This window comes from Ptiloglossa arizonensis, chromosome 1 (genome assembly GCF_051014685.1).
Source record: "Ptiloglossa arizonensis isolate GNS036 chromosome 1, iyPtiAriz1_principal, whole genome shotgun sequence".
Taxonomy (NCBI): Eukaryota; Metazoa; Arthropoda; class Insecta; order Hymenoptera; family Colletidae; genus Ptiloglossa; species Ptiloglossa arizonensis.
This window is the reverse complement of record NC_135048.1, coordinates 33,020,752-33,044,781: the sequence shown is the minus strand read 5'-3', so window position 1 is coordinate 33,044,781 and position 24,030 is coordinate 33,020,752. Positions and strand designations below refer to the sequence as shown.

At 39.5% G+C, this 24,030-nt stretch overlaps 1 protein-coding gene and 1 long non-coding RNA gene across 4 annotated transcripts in view; one reads left to right on the top strand and one right to left on the bottom strand.

The window, feature by feature from the left end:
• LOC143154838 (solute carrier organic anion transporter family member 5A1-like) overlaps window positions 1–22,118 on the top strand; it is an 84,731-nt gene extending 62,613 nt beyond the window's left edge. The window contains exons 2-15 of one of the 3 annotated variants that reach the window (XM_076326850.1): window positions 2,435–2,756; window positions 10,491–10,691; window positions 14,113–14,166; window positions 15,066–15,171; window positions 17,052–17,268; window positions 18,339–18,482; window positions 19,287–19,502; window positions 19,583–19,690; window positions 19,769–20,002; window positions 20,106–20,648; window positions 20,743–20,932; window positions 21,021–21,209; window positions 21,289–21,440; window positions 21,640–22,118. In XM_076326850.1, coding sequence (XP_076182965.1) covers window positions 2,548–2,756; window positions 10,491–10,691; window positions 14,113–14,166; window positions 15,066–15,171; window positions 17,052–17,268; window positions 18,339–18,482; window positions 19,287–19,502; window positions 19,583–19,690; window positions 19,769–20,002; window positions 20,106–20,648; window positions 20,743–20,932; window positions 21,021–21,209; window positions 21,289–21,440; window positions 21,640–21,938 — 2,862 coding nt within the window. In that variant the 5' untranslated portion in view covers window positions 2,435–2,547 and the 3' untranslated portion in view covers window positions 21,939–22,118. Of the gene's footprint in view, window positions 1–2,434; window positions 2,757–10,490; window positions 10,692–14,112; window positions 14,167–15,065; window positions 15,172–15,361; window positions 15,732–17,051; window positions 17,269–18,338; window positions 18,483–19,286; window positions 19,503–19,582; window positions 19,691–19,768; window positions 20,003–20,105; window positions 20,649–20,742; window positions 20,933–21,020; window positions 21,210–21,288; window positions 21,441–21,639 lie in introns of those variants that run through there. The other 2 variants (XM_076326859.1, XM_076326869.1) reach the window with 2 other exon arrangements.
• On the bottom strand, window positions 11,578–16,412 carry LOC143154855 (uncharacterized). The gene is made up of 2 exons (XR_012994264.1): window positions 16,086–16,412; window positions 11,578–14,308 (listed from the first exon to the last, which is right to left on the bottom strand). It is a non-coding gene; the product is annotated as an uncharacterized LOC143154855 (long non-coding RNA).
• Window positions 22,119–24,030: the final 1,912 nt, after the last annotated feature.

Genomic DNA, 24,030 nt, shown 5'->3' with positions numbered 1-24,030 from the left:
CAACATCTGTGCACGCGCGTTGTTTTTATCGCGCGCGGCGGTTCTCGTAAGCGGGCGACAGTTTCTGGCGTTACGTCGTCGGTGTTCCCGGGGACTTATCGCGCGGAACGGGCAAAAGCACACTCGACGTCGCAACGGAGCAGTAGATACAGTTATCCACCTATCTCCCTAACGAAGACGACAGCTATTCTACTTGCCCGCGCTCCGAGTCGCGTTGCTGAACGGCCCTGACCTTACGGAAGCAGGTTCGTTGAACTGTTGGACACAGGAGATGTCAATTGGTCGTAGCATCGCGTCAAACGGTGGTCGACACGCGGATTTAGCTTTTTACAATGCGCCCGTTCAGATTTTATCGTCCATCGCGGAACGAGCGAATCTCGCACCGCGTGACTTCTGCTCGAGGCCGCACCGAACGTGTACGTAAATATCGAGGTATCGGGACCGTGGTCCCACGTTACATCTCGACCGTTGGCTTTATCCGTTCGATCGGTATACGCGATAGAAACGATCGGTCGAGTCCTCGAGATTATTAGTTCATAACCGCGTACAGTGTATTTACAACCGCGAGGCGAGCCTTTCGTTAATTAACCCCGTTGACGTTTCGCCGACTACAATTACTCGGAGATATCTACGTACGTGTGTCTGTGTCGTTAAGAGGAACAATTTTTGCATTGAAATTGTCGGTTTCGATTTTTTTTTTTTCTTTTTTTTTTTTAGGCTCTAGGTGACTCGATGGAAAAGTATATGGAATTCTGCTACCTTATCGAACGCTGTGTACTCGCCGCGTGTAGAAAAATTATATCACTTCCATTGTAATCATCTTTCGGAGAGCGTCGCGTCCGTACTCTTTTCTTACGAGGTCGTTAACACGGTAAATAATTGCACGGTTTATTCACCGCACGAAATCTCGACTTAATCGCCTCGAAGATGTCGTGTGCTCGATTAGAAGAAACTCAACGGTAACACCGTGTGTAATTAACGCTGTATTTGTTTCTCGCGTCGATCCCGTGTTTTTCGTATATTGTTTAAAAAAAAAGAAATTGTATCAACGTCGAATGGAAGTTACATACCCCGTACAATCACTTTAAGGGTTTTCAAAAGTATGTTAACGAAAGATCGAATCTCTTGTAAGAATGTTACGTTTCTCGACGAGATCGAGAAGAAAGATAATTATATTTGTAGGAATTTATTTAATAAGTAGGGCTGGTGGTTATAAAATAAGGGTGAATAGAGTTCTAGGATATACCTGTATCGAACTATGTGGTAGTAGGAACAAAACATTAACAAAACGCACAATTAATAACTAGTTTGACTATGCTGACTACACTGACCACTCTGACTACCCTGACTACCCTGACTACGCTGACTTCACTGACTCCACGCTGACCACACTGACTCCGCTGACTCTACGCTAACTCCACGCTGACCACGCTGACTCCACGCTGACCACGCTGACTCCACGCTGACCACGCTGACTCCAAGTTGACCACGCTGACCACGCTGACTCCAAGTTGATCACGCTGACCACGCTGTTCTTTCGCGACGCGACACGCTTCAAAGATTTTCCAACAACGACTGTTCTTGACCGCCAATGACTACTTCTGACTGCCCTAAACGCTCTTCATTCGCACCTTCTATCCTCACACGCCTTCGTTCCCTTTCATTCTAATTCTTAATCTCTCTCACTCGATGCGTCCGGTCACGTACGCCGAAAATTTCCCAGTACAACGCTATCTCGATCTCTCGTCTCTCACACTCCGCTCGCTCGTCTATTCCAAACACTTGGTATTCTCTCCGGACAACACTGGATTCCTTTCATTCTCACGCGTTAGCAGCACATATTTGAAAAAAAAAAACTCCAAACACACGACTCGGCTCTATAAAGTACAGCTCTGAATCTCGGTTGTATAAAGTAGAGCCCTGAATCTCGGTTCAATAAAGCACAGCCCTGAATCTCGGTTGTATAAAATACAGCCCTAAATCTCAGTTCTATAAAGTACAGCCCTGAATCTCGGTTCTATGAAGTAGAGCTCTAAATCTCGGGTCTATAAAATACAGACCTGAATCTCGGGTCTATAAAGTACAGACCTGAATCTCGGTTGTATAAAGTACAGCACTAAGTCTCGGTTCTATAAAGTACAACTCTGAATCTCGGTTGTATAAAGCACACCCCTGAATCTCGATTTTATAAAGTACAGCCCTGAATCTCGGTTATATAAAGTACAGCCCTAAATCTCGGTTCTATAAAGTACAGTCCTGAATCTCGATTCTATAAAGCATAGCTCTGAATCTCTGTTGCATAAAGTACAGCCCTAAATTTCGGTTCTATAAAGTACAGCCCTGAATCTCGGTTTCTCGACCCCCCTCTCCCCAGAGCTTCGTAAGGGGCTCGTGTATCGGTCGATCTAAAATTGCACTCCGCTTTTGTTTTCAGGCAACGGAAGCACGGAGCCAAAAATGTCGCCGGTGTGGCCGTAATTGAACGATCTTCATAGGGAGGAAGCGGAAGACGCGAAGGCGGGCGGCAGCCAGGGACAAGGAGGAAAAATGGCGTCCACCAGCGGGCACAAGAGGAACGGCTCGAGCTCGAGCATGTTCGCCCACAAACGCACGGAGTCCGGCGGTGGTTTCATCGGCCACAAACGCTCGGAGAGCGGTCACAAACGCGCCGAGAGCATATCCAGTGCCTTTGGCCACAAACGATCCGAGAGTGGCCACAAGAGGAACGAGAGCGGCGGTGGTTTCGGGCACAAAAGGTGATTTTCGCTGCTCTACCCCCTCTAACCGGGTCCGCGTCACCTCGAGCGGGAATTTCTTAGTCGCCGCGCGGTGCCCCCCGCGCGGCTCTTAACGAGCGGGGTTCGTCGTCGTCGTCGTCGTCGTCGTCGTCTTTGTTCCAAACTTGGACGGAAAGAACGCCGCGAGCGGCTCTCGTCGTTAATTTTCGCGCTTAACGGACCGACCGGGCTGGATCTCTCGGTGTCGCGTCCCGACGCGTTTAACTCGTTCGGTCGAAATAACGAGCCAGACTCGGAACGCGCGACTCGAGTGGGACGGATACCGCTCGCGAGACTAGTCGTGTTTCGGTACACGGGTATATATACTCGGTCTGTGATACTAATGTTTCGAATCACACTAATGGAAATATAATTTATTAGAATAATACGTTTTGTTATATATTTTCAACGTATCCGTAAATTTGAACGGTTTTTAAAACGTCTTTCTACGGGAACATAATACAGTATTTATAAAACTTGGTCTAGAGACTATTAGTGTTTCGGTACACGGGTATATACTCGGTCTGTGGTACTAATGTTTCGAATCACACCAATGGAATGATAATTTATTAAAATTATATGTTTTGTTATTTATTTTCAACGTATCCGTAAATTTGAACAGTTTTTAAAGTGTCTTTCTACGGAAACCTAATATTAGTATTTATAAAACTCGGTCTAGATACTACTGGTATTTCGGTTGTGTACTATTCGGTTTAGGAAATTAATGCTTCGAATCGCACGAAAGGAAATGTAATTTATTAGAATAATACGTTTTGTTATTTATTTTTCAACGTATCCGTGAATTTGAACGGTTTTTAAAGTGCCTTTCTACGGCAAATTAATATAGTATTTATAAAATTCGGTCTAGAGACTATTGGTGTTTCGGTATACGGGTATGTACTTGGTCTGTGATACTAACGATTCGAATCACACCAATGGAATGATAATTTATTAAAATTATATGTTTTGTTATTTATTTTCAACGTATCCGTAAATTTGAACAGTTTTTAAAGTGTCTTTCTACGGAAACCTAATATTAGTATTTATAAAACTCGGTCTAGATACTACTGGTATTTCGGTTGTGTACTATTCGGTTTAGGAAATTAATGCTTCGAATCGCACGAAAGGAAATGTAATTTATTAGAATAATACGTTTTGTTATTTATTTTTCAACGTATCCGTGAATTTGAACGGTTTTTAAAGTGCCTTTCTACGGCAAATTAATATAGTATTTATAAAATTCGGTCTAGAGACTATTGGTGTTTCGGTATACGGGTATGTACTTGGTCTGTGATACTAACGATTCGAATCACACCAATGGAATGATAATTTATTAAAATTATATGTTTTGTTATTTATTTTCAACGTATCCGTAAATTTGAACAGTTTTTAAAGTGTCTTTCTACGGAAACCTAATATTAGTATTTATAAAACTCGGTCTAGATACTACTGGTATTTCGGTTGTGTACTATTCGGTTTAGGAAATTAATGCTTCGAATCGCACGAAAGGAAATGTAATTTATTAGAATAATACGTTTTGTTATTTATTTTTCAACGTATCCGTGAATTTGAACGGTTTTTAAAGTGCCTTTCTACGGCAAATTAATATAGTATTTATAAAATTCGGTCTAGAGACTATTGGTGTTTCGGTATACGGGTATGTACTTGGTCTGTGATACTAACGATTCGAATCACACCAATGAAATGATAATTTATTAGAATAATACGTTTTGTTATTTATTTTTCAACGTATCCGTAAATTTGAACAGTTTTTAAAGTGTCTTTCTACGGAAACTTAATATTAGTATTTATAAAACTCGGTCTAGATACTACTGGTATTTCGGTTGTGTACTATTCGGTTTAGGAAATTAATGCTTCGAATCGCACGAAAGGAAATGTAATTTATTAGAATAATACGTTTTGTTATTTATTTTTCAACGTATCCGTGAATTTGAACGGTTTTTAAAGTGCCTTTCTACGGCAAATTAATATAGTATTTATAAAATTCGGTCTAGAGACTATTGGTGTTTCGGTATACGGGTATGTACTTGGTCTGTGATACTAACGATTCGAATCACACCAATGAAATGATAATTTATTAGAATAATACGTTTTGTTATTTATTTTTCAACGTATCCGTAAATTTGAACAGTTTTTAAAGTGTCTTTCTACGGGAACTTAATATTAGTATTTATAAAACTCGGTCTAGATACTACTGGTATTTCGGTTGCGTAGTATTCGGTTTAGGAAATTAACGCTTCAAATCGCACGAAAGGAAATATAATTTATTAGAATAATACGTTTCGTTATTTATTTTTCAACGTATCCGTAAATTTGAACGGTTTTTAAAACGTGTTTCTACGGGAACTTAATATAGTATAATATTTATAAAACTTAGTCTAGAGACTATTAGTGTTTCGGTACACGGGTATATACTCGGTCTGTGGTACTAATGTTTCGAATCACACCAATGGAAATATAATTTATTAGAATAATACGTTTTGTTATTTATTTTTCAACGTATCCGTAAATTTGGACACTTTTTAAAAAGTCTTTCTACGGCAAATTAATATAGTATTTATGAAACTCGGTCTAGAGATTATTGGTGTTTCGGTTGCCAAGTATTCAATCTATGATATTAACGCTTCGAATCGCACGAAAAGAAATACAATTTATTAGGATAAAATGTTTCTACGTCAAGTTAATATAGTATTTATAAAACTCGGTCTAGATACTATTGGTATTTCGGTTGCGGAGTATCCGGTCTGCAAAATGAACGCTTCGAATCGCGCGAAAGGAAATACTGTCCATTAGAATAAAACGTTTCGTTATACATTTTTAACGTATCCGTAAACTCGACCAGTTTCTAAGGTGTCTGTCTACGATCACCGTAACCCAATACAATATTTATAAGATCAATTGCATTTTTAAAATGTTAGATTACCGAGAGATCTCAGCAATTTTGTTTTAATCAAAAGAAAGCGGATTCGCGAGATAAGTATTTATCCACACAAGATTCGAAGTATTACAATTGATCCTCGATATACACCATAAATCACTAACTGATTAAACACAGAGAAATCGATTCCAGAGCGCCATTTTTGATCGCGTAATACAAAACGAACGACTCTTGCGCGTTAAATTTCGAATCTTTGAATAATTCCCTCCTTTGTAATATTACGAACGGATTACCAGATAGTATCAAAAAAGCTTGTGTATCACAAATCGTCGTGCAAGTTCGATAAGATTTTCGTATTACTTTCCCGGGAATCGAAACGCATTTGAATATTTATTGTTCCAACGAGAAAGTAACGTTGTATGTATAAGTTCTATCGAACGAGTAGTACATTGAAAAGTACTGCTCAATAAGTTCTATCGAACGAGTACTACATTGAATAGTACTGTTCAATAGGTTCTATCGAAAGAGTACTACATTGAACAGTACTATTCAATAGGTTCTATCGAAAGAGTATTTCGTTGAAAAGTAACTTTGGTCCCCCGTGGTACTCGTATCGATGGTATTATTCCGTAGTTCGATCGCGTAAAGTTAATATTCAAATCAGGAAACGTCGGTGACGCGAGTTGGCAATTTTCGCGGGCAGCGTTATAACGTCGGTGAGGAAAAATGCAAACAACACGGAGAAAGGCTCTTGTTACCTAGCAAAGTAATATGATCCTTCGACTGGGGGTCTACGTGTAATGTTTAGATAAGTACAGGTTCAGGCGTCCAGGGGCTTCCAGGATTCTGTTTGCCTTCTCCCTTCTTCGTTAACGAGACAGGAATTGAGAAATTGCGCTCGCAACAACGTAACAAACTTCCTGTCCCATGGCATTCGTATTGCGTTACAGCTTGGGTTCCTGCACGATATCGGGCTAAGTAGCGTTAATCCTATTGTTTCTCGGCCGAGGATGGTGGTGGTGCTTCCGTGCAAAAAATTGCGCGTCAAATCGGTGACTTTGAATTTAACGGGTAAACAGTAGAGTATGTAACTCGTTTCCTGTGGATCTTTGACGATACGATCGAGTCGAGGCGATATTACCTTGTTCCGTGGAAGCCTTACGTCGTCGATCGACGCTAGAGCTAGCGACAGATTTAAGTAATTGGTTGTGCAATTAGTTTTGTCGTTCGATGAAACTTATTGAGCAGTACTGTTCAATACAGTACTCGTTCGATAAAACTTATTGAACAGTACTACTCAGTAAGTTTTATCGAGCGAGTATTACATTGAAAAGTACTGTTCAATACAGTACTCGTTCGATAAAACTTATTGAACAGTACTTTTCAATGTAATACTCGCTCGATAAAACTTACTGAGCAGTACTGTTCAATGTAGTACTCTTTCGATAGAACCTATTGAACAGTACTGTTCAATGTAGTACTCGTTTGATAGAACGTATTAAATAGTACTGTTCAATGTAGTACTCGTTCGATAGAACTTATAGAATAGTACTGTTCAATGTAGTACTCGTTCGATAGAACTTATTGAGCAGTACTGTTCAATGTAGTATTCGTACGATAAAAATGATTGAGCAGTACTGTTCAATATAGTATTCGTTCGATAGAATTTATTGAGCAGTACTGTTCAATATAGTAATCGTTCGATAGAACGTATTGAATAGTACTCGTTCGATAGAACTTTTTGAGCAGTACTGTTCAATGTAGTACTCGTTCGATAGAACTTATTGAGCAGTACCGTTCAATGTAGTAATCGTTCGATACAAATTATTGAACAGTACTGTTCAATATAATACTCGTTCGATAAAATCTATTGAATAGTACTGTTCAATGTAATACTCGTTCAATACAAATTATTGAACAGTACTGTTCAATATAGTACTCGTTCGATAAAACGTACTGAGCAGTACTGTTCAATATAGTATTCGTACGATAAAAATGATTGAGCAGTACTGTTCAATATAGTACTCGTTCGATAGAATTTATTGAACAATACTGTTCAATGTAGTACTCTTTCGATAGAACTTATTGAATAATACTGTTCAATGTAGTACTCGTTCGATGAAACTTATTGAACAGTACTGTTCAATGTAGTACTCGTTCGATAAAAATTATTGAACAACCTGGTATATTAAGGTGTTCCTCGTACGTGTCATAGGTAAATCAAGGAAAAAGGAACTTATGAAATTGATTACATCTATAGTATTGAAAAATAAAAATATCAGATGTAAATATCAAAACTGATATCAGTCTTTTGAAAATATACTATGAAATTTAAAGTAAATTTCCTTGTAAAAGCATTCCAAACCTATTAGTTTAACTGGTTGGTAAATCTAGTGTTAAACGTATACATCTTCTTTTTTTTTTGCAAGCGATTCTTCGAATTTTTCAAATTCATCGATATTTATAAAATAGTGCCGCACAGTTACTATAACGGGTGAAGTTCGAGTAAACGAATTTAGGAACACCCTGTATAGGTTGTATCGGCTGGAGAATCGAATGTGATAAAAGTAATATTTTTATTTTCGTCTCTCGAAGGTCGTTTCAAGAACAACTTCATTTTTGTTGTTAATGGAACTCGTTCGTATCCTGTTCGATGAAAAAAAGAATAGATTCGATGAGGTGCCATAACGTGACCTTGAGACGAATCGAGCCGAGTAGTACAGGTAATCGCGTGTCAATGTTTTCGAGGATTACAGTATTGTACCGTGAGAGTATAATAGCGTTAAGGCGGTATTTGTTCGAGAGATTTTCTCGGGCGCGCGAACAACAAACGAATTTATTTTCACAAATTCGTGCAACTCGATTGCCTCGCCTATCTCACGCACACGGTTGCTTGCCCCCCCACATTATCTCGGATCTCGCCTTGCACGCACTCCGATTCGCATAATTCTCTCCAAGTCAGATCGTAACACCGCCTCGAGAGCGTCAGCAAAAATACAGCATTCCGGTTGAAAACATTCGGTCGACCTTGAAACAACCTTGAGGTGTTACGATATATCACCCTTCACGCTAGAGAGAACATTGTCGTCTCTCTCTCGCTTTCTATTATTTTGTTTCTCTTTCCCCATTGTATTTTCCGCTTGGCGTCTAGACGTGGGTGGATAAAGGATTATTATTAAAACGGTGAGAGAGCAAAAAATTAAAACTTACAGGATTGGACAAATGTGGTCGATCGGACACTCTTTGATGTTTTGAATTGTATTGAGGGTTATTGTTAAAAATGTAAAGTAGTAGAAAATTGAAACTTTCAGTATTGGACAAATGTATTCACATGAGTGCTCTGTGATGTTTCGAATTATATTGAGGATTATTGTTAAAAATGTAAAGTAGTAGAAAATTGAAACTTTCAGTATTGGACAAATGTATTCAAATAGATACGCTTGTGATGTTTCGAATTATATTAAGGATTATTATTAAAAAAATAGAGTAGTAGAAAATTGAAACTTTCAGTATTGAACAAATGTATTCAAATGGATGCTCTGTGATGTTTCGAATTGTATTGAGGATTATTATTAAAAAAGTAAAGTAGCAGAAAATTGAAACTTTCAGTATTGGATAAATATATTCGAATGGATGCTCTGTGATGTTTCGAATTGTATTAAGGATTATTATTAAAAAAGTAAAAGAGCAGAAAATTAAAGCTTACAATACCGAAGAAATGTATTCGAACGGATGGTATGTGATATTTCGAATTGTTATTTGGCTGCCACTAAAAATCAATAGAATTGCGTAGGAGATCCCTTCCTACCATTTCAAGTTTTTCTATTGTAACGTGGGCTATGGTCGATAAAATACAACTTTTAGAAAGCGATTTAGATGCACTGCAACCACAATATATGCAATGACTTCTTCGTCGCTCGATAACTCTCGTATATTATCTACTAACCTCCCCATATTTTCTTTTTACTCTGTAATTGTCCACAGTTAAAAATAAGAATTATTTTTTACCAAGGCTCCCATAGAAAAAGAATCCATGACAAATTTCGTAAGTTTCTCAGTAATGCACAAAAATGAAACAAAATTACTCTTTGCCCAAAAACATTGATGCACTGCACCCACAATGCATGCAATGACTTCTTCGTGGTTCGATAATTCCCTCCCCCTCTTTTCTTCTTACTTTATAATTGTCCACTTATTAGAAATAAGAATCATTTTTTATCAAGGTTCCCATAGAAAAAGAATCCACGACAAATTTCGTAGATTCCCCATTAAAACCCAAGAGTACAATCAACAAAAGTACTCCTTCTCCAAAGACATTTATCCAGCACAGTCCCTCCTGATATTTCACAGGGTATCTCGAAGACTCGCGTCGAGTCTCATCGAGTACCGTAACCAAAGGAACAACCAACGAACCTTCGAAGAACCATCGAACTCTCGTACCCCAGAATCCATAGTCCAAGTCGAATCGGTTGAATGGTCCCGTGTTCGCTGTTACTGCGACCAAATGGATTAACCGCTTTGCCAAGACACCAGCGGGTGGGCAAAACGGAAAAAAAAGAAAGGTAGAAAATAGCGTAATAAATGAAATTGGAAGCGGTTCTCTCGCGCCGATGGCAAATTAATCCAAGGTCTGTTGTACGTATTGTCGATCTGGAACGTGTATCGCCGTTATTGTATACATATACAGACACCGACCGAGTCGAAGGTTGGAACAGAGATAAAGAGACCGTGAATAGTTGGCAAGGGGAACGGAACGAAACTAATGGATCACTTCCAAATTGCTCGCTGACCTTCGTGTTCTCGTACATTTCCAGGTCCGAGTCTGGCAGCAATTACCATGCTGGACATCGAAGGAACGAAAGCATGTACGCTATGACAGGACTGTACGCGGAGAGCACGGGCACAGGCACCGATGAAACCACAGACCCGCTGCAGGCTACCGGTAGCAGACTGACTCACGACACTGTCATAAGGTGTCACAGTAGAAATCCCAGTTCTGGCCTCGTGGACCATAGGTGAGTGACACCGACCAGCCTAGGTACATACACCCGTCGAAGATTCGAGATACCGAATAGAACCAACCACGTCACGCGAGCTGTCACCGAACAATGTTAGACCTATGTTCCTGGCCGTTACCGGATCGCATCCGTCGCGAAAACGTCCCTCGTCACGTCTCGAATACGATTCGAACACGTTCCGTGCTCGATTGTGCTCTCGATGTTTAACCCTTACCGCTTGAGGCTTCGTTGCTACCAGAGATTGAGTAAGTTAGTTTTCTAGTTGACGAGTAACGTAGACTTGCGTCTCTAGGGGAAAAAATGGAATATAGAAATCGAGGGAATATTTCCAAGTTGGTGACTATTGTTGTACAGTTCTGATTATGATATGTTGATTGTTGTAATATAGTATTCAGTAGTATAGTTTTTGCACATATGAGAATAGAAAGTTCGAAGGAACAAGTGTACAGTGATATGCCTTGACGTGGACGATGACTGTGTCGTGGTCTTCGTGACTCTCGACTTGGAAACTGAATAGAAGAAACACAAAAGAAAAAATAGGCAATATTTGACACTCTTAGGATCATTGTTCCATTCAGTACAATAACTATAGTTCCTTTTCCAAAAGAAAGTAACCACGAGAAAGAGCTTTCTTCGTCGGAACGAATGTTGGTGTATGGTTAGCAAACGACGCCTCGTGAAGATTCTTTAAAATATATTGTAAAATTGCGATAGAGATTCTCGACTATAATTATACACGAATCGAGCGTGGATAGATAGATTGTCGAGCATAAATTATTCAGTTCGTTATCAAAATACTAGATAGTGAACTCGAGATGTCAATTCCGAAAGCAATGTACAATTCGAACAACAATTCGAGTAAAAACGGTGGAAGGTACGCTCGTTTGATATAGAAACAATATCGTATCGTTATTGATTATTTTATTACAACATCGTTGAGTTTTATTTAAAATAATTCCGGTACAAACAACACCGTGAATCCTTCCGAACGATTTAACGATACAACAGCGATTTGAATATTAATCGTTTGCAATCGAGGCTTGTTTGCTACCAGAAACTCGAGAAAATTCTCCAAGTCGTAAAATTAATCTGGAATTGTACATTTTTATATACTTCGTATACATTTATTTACACTCTAGAAGAACGTGATATTTAAATTCCAATTTGAATTCTAAATCACCAAGTTTTCCCAAATCTAGAACAGTACAATGAATTAGGTGACGATTCGAGGACCTCCTTTCGAGTCCAAAGGGTTAACACACCAAACTTCGTCATTTGGGGTCTAGTTGTAAATCGAAGTACGTTTTCTAAATTGCAAATACACCCGTAGATATCTCGGTATCGTGTTTACCGCGATCTTCGATCGTATCGTGGGCTACTCTTTCCTTAATTGTATCTTGTATCCCTTATCTTGTGTCTTCTATCTTAATTGTGACTATCTTGGTTATATTCTTAATTATACTTCTTTCGCTGTTATAAATATTGTGAGCCGTAGAAGCGAGACTATGGATTGTAATCGTGTGGGCCATATTTGCCCGCTTGAACGGGAAGTAATTAAAAATCCTGCACGGAACGTGTTCACCGGGTTCGATCTTACCAATGGTTGCTAATGGCTAACCATACGCCAGTTTTGAAGAGATTTCTTGAGGTAGTGGGAAAAGATTTTTACTTGGGAATATTTCCAAGTTGGTGGCAATAGTTTTTTTTTCCAAAAGAAAGTAACAATGAGAAAGACGACGAGCTTTCTTCGTCGGAAAAAAATGATGCAAAAATTAAGGGAATATTTCCAAGTTGGTAGCTATAGTTCCTTTTCCAAAAGAAAGTAACAATGGGAAGGACGATGAGCTTTCTTCTTCGGAAAAAAATCGTCTCTTGGAAAAAATGATGTAAAAATTAAGGGAATATTTCCAAGTTGGTGGCTATAGTTTCTTTTCCAAAAGAAAGTAACAATGAGAAAGACGATGAGCTTTCTTCGTCGGAACGAATACTGGGGTATGGTTAGCAAACTGTAATTTGTATCGTCAAACATGTCCGTACAACTGGCTGAACATAGGATTAATATTTTGCTTCGTTCGAATAGATGCGTTGCAACCGGCCCAGTACCCTCGTTGGTACTTGTATTGTACGATAGACATCTTCGTACGAACGTAAAGAGACATCGATGTGAATAAAGTAAACGAAAGAGTCGATCGTGGTTATGTAGACGTTTGAGCGTGTTTGAGCAAACGTTCGTTCGAACGAGTGCTTGTTGAAACAGACTTTTGTTTTTTTTTTTCAAACACGAGCTCAATATACCGTATATTCGAGCAAACGCGAGTTTGAACAAACATGAGTTTGAACAAACACGAGTTTGAGCGTGTTTGTTTGGACAAACATTTAAACAGGTGAATTACATATTGAAACGAACAATGATATATGTAAATACGAGTTAAGCGCACTTTACGTGGAGTAAACACGAGTTTGAACGTGTTTGTTCGAACAAACATCTAAATAGATAAATTACATATTGAAACGAACAATGATCTACGTAAATACGAGTTCGATGCACTTTACGTGCGAGTAAACACAAGTTGTTTGAACAAACATCTAAAAAGGTAAGTTACATATTGAAACGAACAATGATCTACGTAAATATGAGTTCGACGCACTTTACGTGGAGTAAACACGAGTTTGAACGTGTTTGTTCGAACAAACATCTAAACGGATAAATTACATATTGAAACGAACAATGATCTACGTAAATACGAGTTCGACGCACTTTACGTGCGGGTAAACACGAGTTTGAGAGTGTATGATCGCACACGGCTTCAAACGCGTACGGAGATGTCTCTCGTTTCTCAGCTTGCACGCAACAACACAGCGTACGATCGGTTTTCTTGTTAATCGTACGTGCAAGTCACGGCCCAACTAACAGTACAGAACACGCACGTAACAATATTTTTCTCTCCGATTGCATCCTTTTCGGGACACTCTTGTTCGACTAACCCGGTTCTAACGACCCTCGGTTAAATTCCCGCGAAACGGAGTGAGAAAGAGAAAGCCGTGAAAATGTCCGCGCGATCGCTCTTGTTGCGAAATTGGTGATTTTTGCGGTGGTCGGCGATTCGTCGTCAAATATGCACACGACGGTTGTTTCCGAATTGCAACGTAACGTTTGTCACGGATCGTAGAAAGTGAAAGCAGAACGTCGACCGTGACACATATATCGTGACGCGAAATAGATTCTTCTGTAATTCGTTACACCCGTCATCGGCTTATTCTTCGCACTCCGTGTTCGTTGGGGAACTCGCCCGCACTCGAAGCGAGTCTTCCAGTTAATCCGTCGTAATTCATGTAACTACTGCGCACGCACTCACGGTGCATCATTTGGCACCCAGATTATTCATGCTTCCTGTTTCTCGTTTTTGCCCTTTTTCAGAGATTTTATCATCAAATGTCACAGCAGGAATCCCAGTGCTTCCATGGTGGACAGGTAAACGCACCACGATTATCGTACGATCGGTTTAATTAACGTAAAGTCGGTTGTACTCGATCCGAAACCATCGAACGAAACTGTACCGATAGTACGTACGTTTCACCCCATTTCGAAGCAGTCCGGTATAACCGTAAGGATACTGGAACAAAGCGCGAGACACGATAACCGGGAGACTTTAAATCGAATGACGCAGGGTTCGGATGACGTGTGATTCGGATGACGCGAGTTAAGGTTGGGCTGGAATAGAAATATTCACTTAACGATGGTACATCGCATTAGCGATGCTGCAAGAATTAATTTTCGAAACACACTCGTCGATGCAAAAATTTTCCACGCCGGTGAAGTCAGATTACGTCACACGATATTTACCAAACAGAGCTATGAAAATAAACGTACGTATTCGGAAATAATACTACGAGAATCGTTATCGAAACAACCACCGTTTCAATGTCCATTTGTTTCTTCGGATCCTCCTCGGTATTGCGACTGTGTACAAATTACGAATCAAAAATTTCTATCGGTATAAAAGTTTCTTTGTCCTCCGTTTGGATTACAGAACGCGCGATATATGGCCACGAACGAGCACAAATTCTTCCGCGAATAAAATATTCTCCATTTCTAGTTCAAACCTAAAAGATAATAACCAAAAGTGTTCTCAGATGTGGTCTTATATTTAAGCGTTTCTCCGGCTACGATTCACGCCGGTACGAATAAAGCTAATTCAACTGGAAGCTTCCAGGAATTCTCGAGATCTGTCGCGGTCGAAGAATTCATGGAATCGCGCACGTGCTTTTCATTTCTTTCGTTTCCTCGTTGAAAGTTTCTCGGTATCCTTTCTTCTGTCATTCTCGATTTTTCAAAACGTTGTGTTTTCGTTTGCCATGGACCACGCGCAGGACGGAGAAAGAAAGAGCGCAAACGCCACCTTTTAATCCGGACTCGAAGGACTGTGGGATCCTGAGCTGCAGGCCGGCCTTTATACAGAGATTCGCCGGAATAAAGGTTCGTAAACGTTCGTTCGCTCGATCCCCTTTACGCCCCGTGAATCCCGCTCGTACCGATGTAACGATTTATTTAAGCCTCGATCGATCGCCGGCTCTGACCGCGCAAGGCACACACGGATGTACAAACCGGGCGTCGTGAGTCACCGTTCGAAAGGATACGACATTGAAATGCTGCTGACATTCCGTGAAAGGCTTTTAAAGCCGTCGCGGATGAGAACAACAGGCGTCATTCGCGACATTTAACGTTGTACAATTGCCGAATCGAATGTTCCGGGACGAGTGTACGAAAACATTGAAATAAAGACGACAGAAAGGATAAAGAGCAAAAGATGTCGCGCGTAGCAGACTCGATCGACGGTAAACGCGTGAACGTAGCGATTAACGAGTCGCGAAGCTTCGATACGAAAACCATAGAAGCGCGTCGGTGCACCGTCTGCGAAAGAACTAGTTCGTGTGTAGGCGCTACGATCGGTAGATTGCGATTGGATGGACCGAGAAAGGAACAGATACCGAAGTTACGAACCTCCAGCGATCCTGGTCACCGAACTCGTCCGAATTGTAGGTTACAAAAAAATACGTGGTTTCGTGTTTGAAGAAAAAACACGACGGCTTTGCAATATTGAAAAAAAGTATGTTTAAAGAACTCTTCGAATCTGTTCAATCTTGATCGATACCTTTCGATATTCTATCAATATTTTTATCTTACTTTGTGGATATACAACGGAAAATCTGCGTAATTTACGACACGACTTTTTGTACGTGCCAGACTTCGCTTAAAGTATCAAAACAACGACCGCTAAATATATACGCAAAACAGAATATCGTTGCAGTTTTTTTACAACAAATTCGTCGCAATGTGAAATTATCACGGTTAGCGATTCACGTCGACTTTTAAAATATTTTTAGATTTACCAAACGTAGTAGCTACCGTCGTATCTACACTTGAACAAATATTTTTGTTCCATCGTGTATCGGAACGTGGCGCGACGGGAAAACGTTTTTCCATCCTTCCTTCACCGCGTTTAATACAGAACTGAACCGTCGGTTGTGTCGAAATGCACTCAAGGTTACGATAGTGGGAACAATAAAAAAAAAAAAAAAAACCTCCCGCTTATCTAATCAGGTTTTATCGTTCGTTTCGATACGAAGGAAATAAACAAACAAACAGAATTTCTCGTTACCATTGACAAAATTTTCTTCGACTTGCTACCACAGTGGAACACTTTTCAACCGTCTTCGATACCGACAAACATTTAACCTTAAAATAAAGTATCCATAATCGATATTTGCATCTCGTAAAATGTCGATCGGTATTACGTCGGTCGTTTAATGCGTTTCTTTCGTTTCGATTAAATTAAACACGATTCGTTTCTACTTCGATTATTCCTTCGTCGTGTTTTTCTCGTTCGATATGACCGTCCATCCCGGCGAGTATCGAAAACTATTAAGATAACGACTACGTTCGCATACTTTGGACATCTGTATTTTTACTCGCGCGAACGAACAAAACATAAACACTCTCCGGTAACTGCGCGTTACAATAATGTTTCGTGTATCGATCGAATTTGTTACTCGGATTCAGGAGTCGTATCCTCGGCCACTGTCCGTGTTACCTTAACTGTGGTTCGTGTTCCAATACAAAGTTCCCTGCCTCGCGTATTGATAATTGGCAGTCTCGATTTTCGAACATTATGCGAGGCACCGCTCCACCCGGTCCGTTCTTGGAACAGCAATTACAGTAAAGATTACATCGAATCGATTCGTACGCGCGCCCCATCATCCTGCTTCCTCCGTGTTCCTCCGAAGTACGAGGATTAGCAACACGCACGTTGACGATGATTTTTCTATTCCTTTTTTCTTTTCTTCTCTTGATTTCAGGTGTTCGTGTTCCTTCTCTCCTTTCTCGTCACGTTGCAGCAAGCACTTAGTTCAGGTTACATAAATTCTGTGATCACGACCATAGAGAAAAGGTTCGAAATCCCGTCCAGTCTTTCGGGCGTCATCGCGAGCTCCTACGAGATCGGGAACGTCATTACCGTCATCTTCGTCAGCTATCTCGGCAGCCGTCGGCACATACCTGTTTGGATAGCGATCGGTAAATAATTTCCATGTGTCTATTTAAAATTGAAATTTTAACCCGCTTGACCAACGATTGAAATTTCATTTCCGTCGGGGCTCTGCCTAGTATACTAATGCTCTCTTAAATTTAAATAAATCGGGAATCGACGTTGAAATTATCTTTCGAAGCTCCCGACAAGGAAAAAGAACAAAGAGAAAAAGATGGTGTCCGGAAGAGGCATGGTCGAGTTCGAGCATTTCAAAGAAACGCAGTACTCGCTACGATGAATCATTAGATTACAAAAATTTTAATTATTCATTTTTTTTTTTTACTCTGCTTCGTAATAATGGTATCCATGTATGGGTGGACGATTTTTACTCGTAACTAATTTGAATGTTTCAGATAGAGGAAATAATAAAATAATAATAAAATTTCTCTAATTTACGTTGTGTTTGGATTCATTTTGATCAGGAGACCCTCCCAAGTGTATTGATATCATTATTGTTAAGGTAAAGTAAAAAATGTCGAAATTGAAATTTTTCTATTAATTGGGTGATTCATCGCAATGCGTGCGATGTTTTGAGTGTTTCTTCGAAGTGCTCGAGCTTGATCATTGCTGCTTGTCACGCTACTTTTTTTTCTCGCTTATCCTTGTTGTATCTATTCACTGTCTTTGTTCATGGAATCACCAAGTAGTGTGGGAATGATGGGTCATTGAAATTTAGGCGACACAACTCTATTGAAATTTAAGCGAGTATTACTGTATTCTTAAACTCAATTCTTCGTCTATCTGCTTTTGCAGTGAATAATGTACATATTTGCATTGTGTCGTAAACAAATTATGACCTCAAAATTTTTTAGAAAAAACTGGTATATATAAAAATTGTATTCGAGAACTTAATGGTAAAATTATAGTTATAAATTTGAAGTAGTTATGATTAATTTTTGTCACTCTCAAGAGTGCCCCCTTGGCCCCTGTCTTGTCACGGCCCTGTTTTCATTGCGAATGGAAAAACGAGATTTCTCGTGACCCGTACGCAACGGGTTAAGATTCTGATTGCAATTGATCTATGAAATATATATTTCAACAAATTTTTCAATTTTAGGCGCTGTAATCATGGGGCTGGGATCGATGATCTTTATGATACCACACTTCACGGCCGAGCCTAATTTGATGACTGCTGCGAATAACTCTAGCTCGGACAACATTTGTCGAGGGGTGTCGTTGCGCGAACAAGATATGGGATTGGGTAAATTTAAAAAGAATTATTTACAAAAAAATTGGATCAATCGACTGTCCTCGATAATGAAGCGACTGTTTTGTAATAAAAAATATATTACTTCGTTCCTTGAACCTACCTGTATGAAATGTGTGTTTGTAAAACTACTTTGGTTGGACCTAAGAAAAAATTAAGATCTTGCAAGCTATATCGAATTTCTTTTAGTCACTGTTTGCAACATGCTGCACCGCATGACGAAATATTGTTATTATATTATTGTAAAATGTCTTTGTTACGTATACGTGCAAGTATATACGCGTATTTCATAACACGTGGTATTTACTTCTGGGGTGAATAGAGGACATAAAAAGAATGAAAAGAGACCGTATGAGCATGCGCTCTATTCGACCTTGTTCTTAAGTTTTAGGGACACTTCAATATTTTTTATAACTTCTATACGTCACCGAAGTAGGTGTTACATGTTATGAGACACTCTGTATACAAAGAAAGAATATAATAGTAAAGAGTAAAGCGGTGAAATAAACACCAAAAATGCTATTATGAAACCTAACCTCAATATCATCTGTATATCTCCCCAAATTATCATTGTATACCTTGTATCTGTCTCTGTAATATGCGTACTTGAAAAAGATAAACTTTGTCGTTTAAATGCTGCGAGCTTCGATATTAATGTTTATCTATTTTTCTTCAAATATTGTTTCCAATATAACGTATATATTTGGCTAGAGGAAGCTTCGAGGAACGAGGTAACATTTTCCTTACGGTGCTTCGGTTTCTTACGATACGTCAGATTGAAGAGAACTCTTCCCATAGGTCGTTTGTCGTCTGGATTATCATCACCACCTTTGGCACCCCACAATAATTTGAGAGGCGATAATTGCATTCAAGGATCTCCGTCTACAGCCGGCCCTGTTATGTTATTTGTACTTGCTCAGTTATTATTAGGCTGTGGTGGTTCTCCTCTGTTCACTCTTGGTACTACTTACATAGATGATCATGTTCGACCGGAAAGTGCTTCTTTGTATATTGGTAAGAAAATATACCATTCGATTGAGAATGTGAAATTTATTTTTGGAAAACTTATTAATCCAGTGTTATTTATTTTTTAGGTTGTATGTATAGTATGGCAGCGTTTGGGCCAGTCTTGGGTTTCCTACTTGGAGCTTATTTACTCTCGTTTCACATGGATTCCTTTTCCGGGACGTTCATCAGTATAGGTGAGACAAATCTTTTGTTTCATGAATGTAAGATAAAAAGACTATCCGTGCGAAAAATAAACAAATATTCTCCAACAGATCCGGGCGATCACAGATGGGTCGGAATGTGGTGGGGTGGATTTCTACTTTGCGGTTTACTCTTAATTTTAGTCGCGATTCCGTTCTTCAGTTTCCCGAAAGTGCTGCAACGCGAAAAAGAGAAGATACGAATTATCGAGAAAAATAAATCGTCGTCGCAGAAAGAAAAGGAGCAATCCAAAGAACCGAAGAAAGAGAAACTGGACGACTCTGGTTACGGCAAAGACGTGAAAGGTGAATGAATTTTCATCGAAACGACGAAACGAAGTATTCAAGAAGCTCGATTCTCCGTTAAGTTGTCACGAATCGAATTTCAAACGTAATTTTCTTATTTCAGATATACCCAGGAGCATGTGGAGGCTCGTGTGCAATCCTGTGTACGTGGTAACCTGTTTGGGGGCCTGCATGGAGCTAGTGATTGTCTCTGGTTTCGTCGTTTTCCTCCCAAAATATCTCGAGACTCAGTTCAGCCTAGGAAAGAGCCAAGCGAGTGTGTTCACCGGGTCTATAGCGATACCGGGCGCCTGCATTGGGATATTCTTTGGCGGATGTTTGCTCAAACGTTTAGAATTAAGACCGAAGGGGGCGGTGCAGTTCGTTCTCGTTTCAAACCTCATATGTCTGGTGTGTTACGGCCTTCTCTTTTTCCTTGGTTGTGACAACGTGAAGATGGCTGGGACCACTATTCCGTACTTTAACAGCAGCACGAAGGGCCCGGAGCCTTTTCAAGTAAATCTCACTGCCGCATGCAACTTTGGTTGCGAATGTCGAATGACAGACGTCGAGCCAGTCTGCGGAAACAACGGTCTGACGTACTTTAGCCCTTGCCATGCAGGCTGCACTGCCTTTAGTTCGAAATCAAATTTCACCAATTGCGCATGTAAGTGAGCTTTATTTTTTTCATCATTTTTTCTCGTCGAGCTATCGTCCATAATGTGATAGCAGTGGTCTCATTGTACGATGTACTTTTCCAGGTATACATGGAAATTTAACAATGTTGCCACCGGCAGCTCCAGAATTCGCAGAAGTGACAGTCGTACCGGTAGCCACTGCCGGTCCATGCACTTCACCCTGCAGAACTATATTTCCTTTCCTGATTTTACTTTTTTTCATGACTTTTATCGTTGCTATCACTCAGATGCCGCTACTGATGATAGTGTTGCGGTAAGTTTTAATTTTATACATACCGTATCTGGTAGAAAACTGTGTCCTCTTTATTGAAGCTTCTTGCGTTACTGTTCCAACGCTACAGGTCGGTCAACGAGGAGGAACGATCGTTCGCTTTGGGCATGCAATTTGTAATTTTTCGACTATTCGGTTATATACCCGCACCTATTTTATTCGGTAACTTGATCGACTCGACATGCTTACTTTGGAAGAGCACTTGCGGAGAAAAAGGTGGACGATGTTTGCTTTACGACATCGAACAATTTAGATACAGGTACCAAATTGGTGGAACCCTTTTATTTTCGAAGCAAGGTCGTAGAGACACGATTAAATGGTTACCGTGATTTTTTCAGATACGTCGGACTCTGCGCTGGCATAAAGATTTTAGCTTTGGCACTGTTCCTTATCGACTGGTGGCTAGTTAGGAGGAGAAGACAGCTGGAAGATCAAGCACCGTCTTTCACTGTTAACGAATTTGTAGGGTCAATTATCAGTCTTGACAAATGTGAGTATGTTCGTTGGTGGTATCTTCAAGAACAGACCCGAGCATTGCACGAATGAAATATTTTAATGCCAATCGTTAGAGTAACAATCGCATACCATTTACACGTGTTTTTCTTCTTCAAATTATTTCCTTGTTCGATTTGTAAACGATCGATCTTTCACCCCGTCAATGTTTCCATTCTAACGTCTAAATGTTTCAGTGTTCGAAGAAAGGCCACATCATCACCACACAACCGAAGGGGATGGTACATCTCCCAGTTCAGAATTACCTACACCGTCTTCTGTTTCGTCGCCCACGGAGCCTACGAAATCGACGAATCTAGAAGAAACTGGATCGTCGAATCAAACGCAAGATTCGACGGAAACAGCAAACCGATCAAAAAGCACGATGGACGTTGATGTTCCCGACACAAGGCAAGCGCCTCTTGCCATGGAAGAGCCGGACGTGGAAGTTAAACCTTTGACTGGTAAAGTGGAGAACCATGCTCGGAACGTTTAATGTTTATCTCGTATTAGAGGCTATACAAATGAATATATCAAAGTGGTGATACGCAAGTCTGTGGCAAATTGTTTTGACGTCGCGAGTGACCTAACAATATATGTACAACGTACGTGCATTATTGATTTGTGCAATCCTAAAGGTGGAGTGTTATCGTGACTCTGAAACAAAATGGGGGGGAATGGGGACAGGGGGAATCCGTGGTATTTATGGTGCTAATATACTTTTTTAAAGAGATTTAAGGACGGAGAATCAACTTATATCGTTCTGTATATCGTCAGATACAAATTTAAATTACGTTGAAAATATAAGTGAATCGTACATATGTATATTCTTGCACACAGGCGTAATCGAAAATATTTTTACAATGGTTAATATTTACGTGGGAAATATCATTTACTATACGGAATAATTTGCCACAGATTTCCCTTTACGGTTTGGCTATTTTTAGGAACTAATATCACTAGGGTGTACATTTTTACGGTGATGCGATATATATGTCAATAAATAGGAATATAATAGGTGAACAACATGGCTTGTTTCGGACACGCAGCTTGAAATACGTTACTCGTGGTAACGAGTCTTAACATTCGCGCTGTCTGAAACGAGTTCCCATGAAACGAGCCTTGCATCGGTTTTTGAACAAAAAAAAAGAAAAAAAATAATAAGGGAAGGCCAACAAGGACAAAACTTGTAAATATAAAAATTCCTGCCTTAAGAAATACAAGACTAGACAAACGTATATTTAAAAAAAAAAAAACTAAATAAGTGATAGAATTAACGATCTATATGAATATCATTAATTGCAGATCGAGAGCTGCGATTTATTTTATAACTAGACCTAGGCTTTCTCAGAAAAAGTAGTCAATTTAAATGTAGTGATGTAAACGGACGAAAATCATAGATGACTCGTTTATGGATACTTTAACACGATTGTAATAGTGTACATTTTATTCTTTTTCCGCAAACAGATATTATCGAGAGAAAAAAAAAAAAGTAAATCACGCTTTAAAGAAGCGGCACCTGATCTCTAATGTTTTCTTCTGAATGTATCAGCGACACTATTTTAAGAGCTTTCAGAAAATTTTAGCGTATACAATGAAAATGTTCGAGCGATGATGTTTCGTCGTAACGTACTGTTACTTCGTGTCCTATATTGAATGAATTATGCTTCCAAGCAACGAAGAAAGAAAGAAAAAAAAAGGAAACAAACAAACAAACAAACAAACAAACAGAAAACCACAGGTTTTTGTTAACAAATGGTGGCTCGGTGAATCAAGGGTCAATTGGTAATTAATGCCACACGAGACTCGTCTCGAATAAGTTCTGGCTTTACACCATTATAGCTCACTCGTTGTTGGGGGGATGGGGAGTCTACTTGTTTTGTACCTGAAAGCCTGTCGTATCAATTTCGATATTACAAAAAAAAAAAATGTGAAAAATAGGAGAAAGAACTATATAAACTCACTCAGGAATGAAAAAAATCTATAGGACGTTAAGAGCACCGTTAATTCAAATTGAAATTGAGAACGATTATAGAGGAAACACGAATACGAGAGTATCTGTCGCTGCAATATGGAATCCTAGCCTAAGAGAAAGAAAAAAAATTATATGGTTAAACTTCGTTCAGCTCAATTTCTTTTAATGCAAGAAAGAAGGAGAGGGAAAAATTATATAAAAGGAACTATATGAAAAAGAAAGAATAAAAGAAAGTTTTACAAGAGAGAAACCTTTTAACGAAACGAATAATGAACTTAGGAGCAATCTACGTTCGCATGAATCCATAATGATTTTGAACTGTTTCACTCAATCGCTTCGGGTACGAAACCGTTCCGCAGATGCTTATACGAACAATATAGCGTTAATTTTACGTAAACTCGAAACACTATGCTGGCAAAGACGTCGTCACAGCATTTACTTATGTTATTAACACTTACCTATGTACGATAATCTCGCACGCTGTTTGGCCCGTCACTGTCAATTTTCGAAGTGTAGTACACGCTACTATATTTTAGACGCAATTTTGATGTTTGAACGTGACTTCTCTGCAAGCTCGACCGTTCGCGCCATTCTCGAGACCGTGATGATCTCT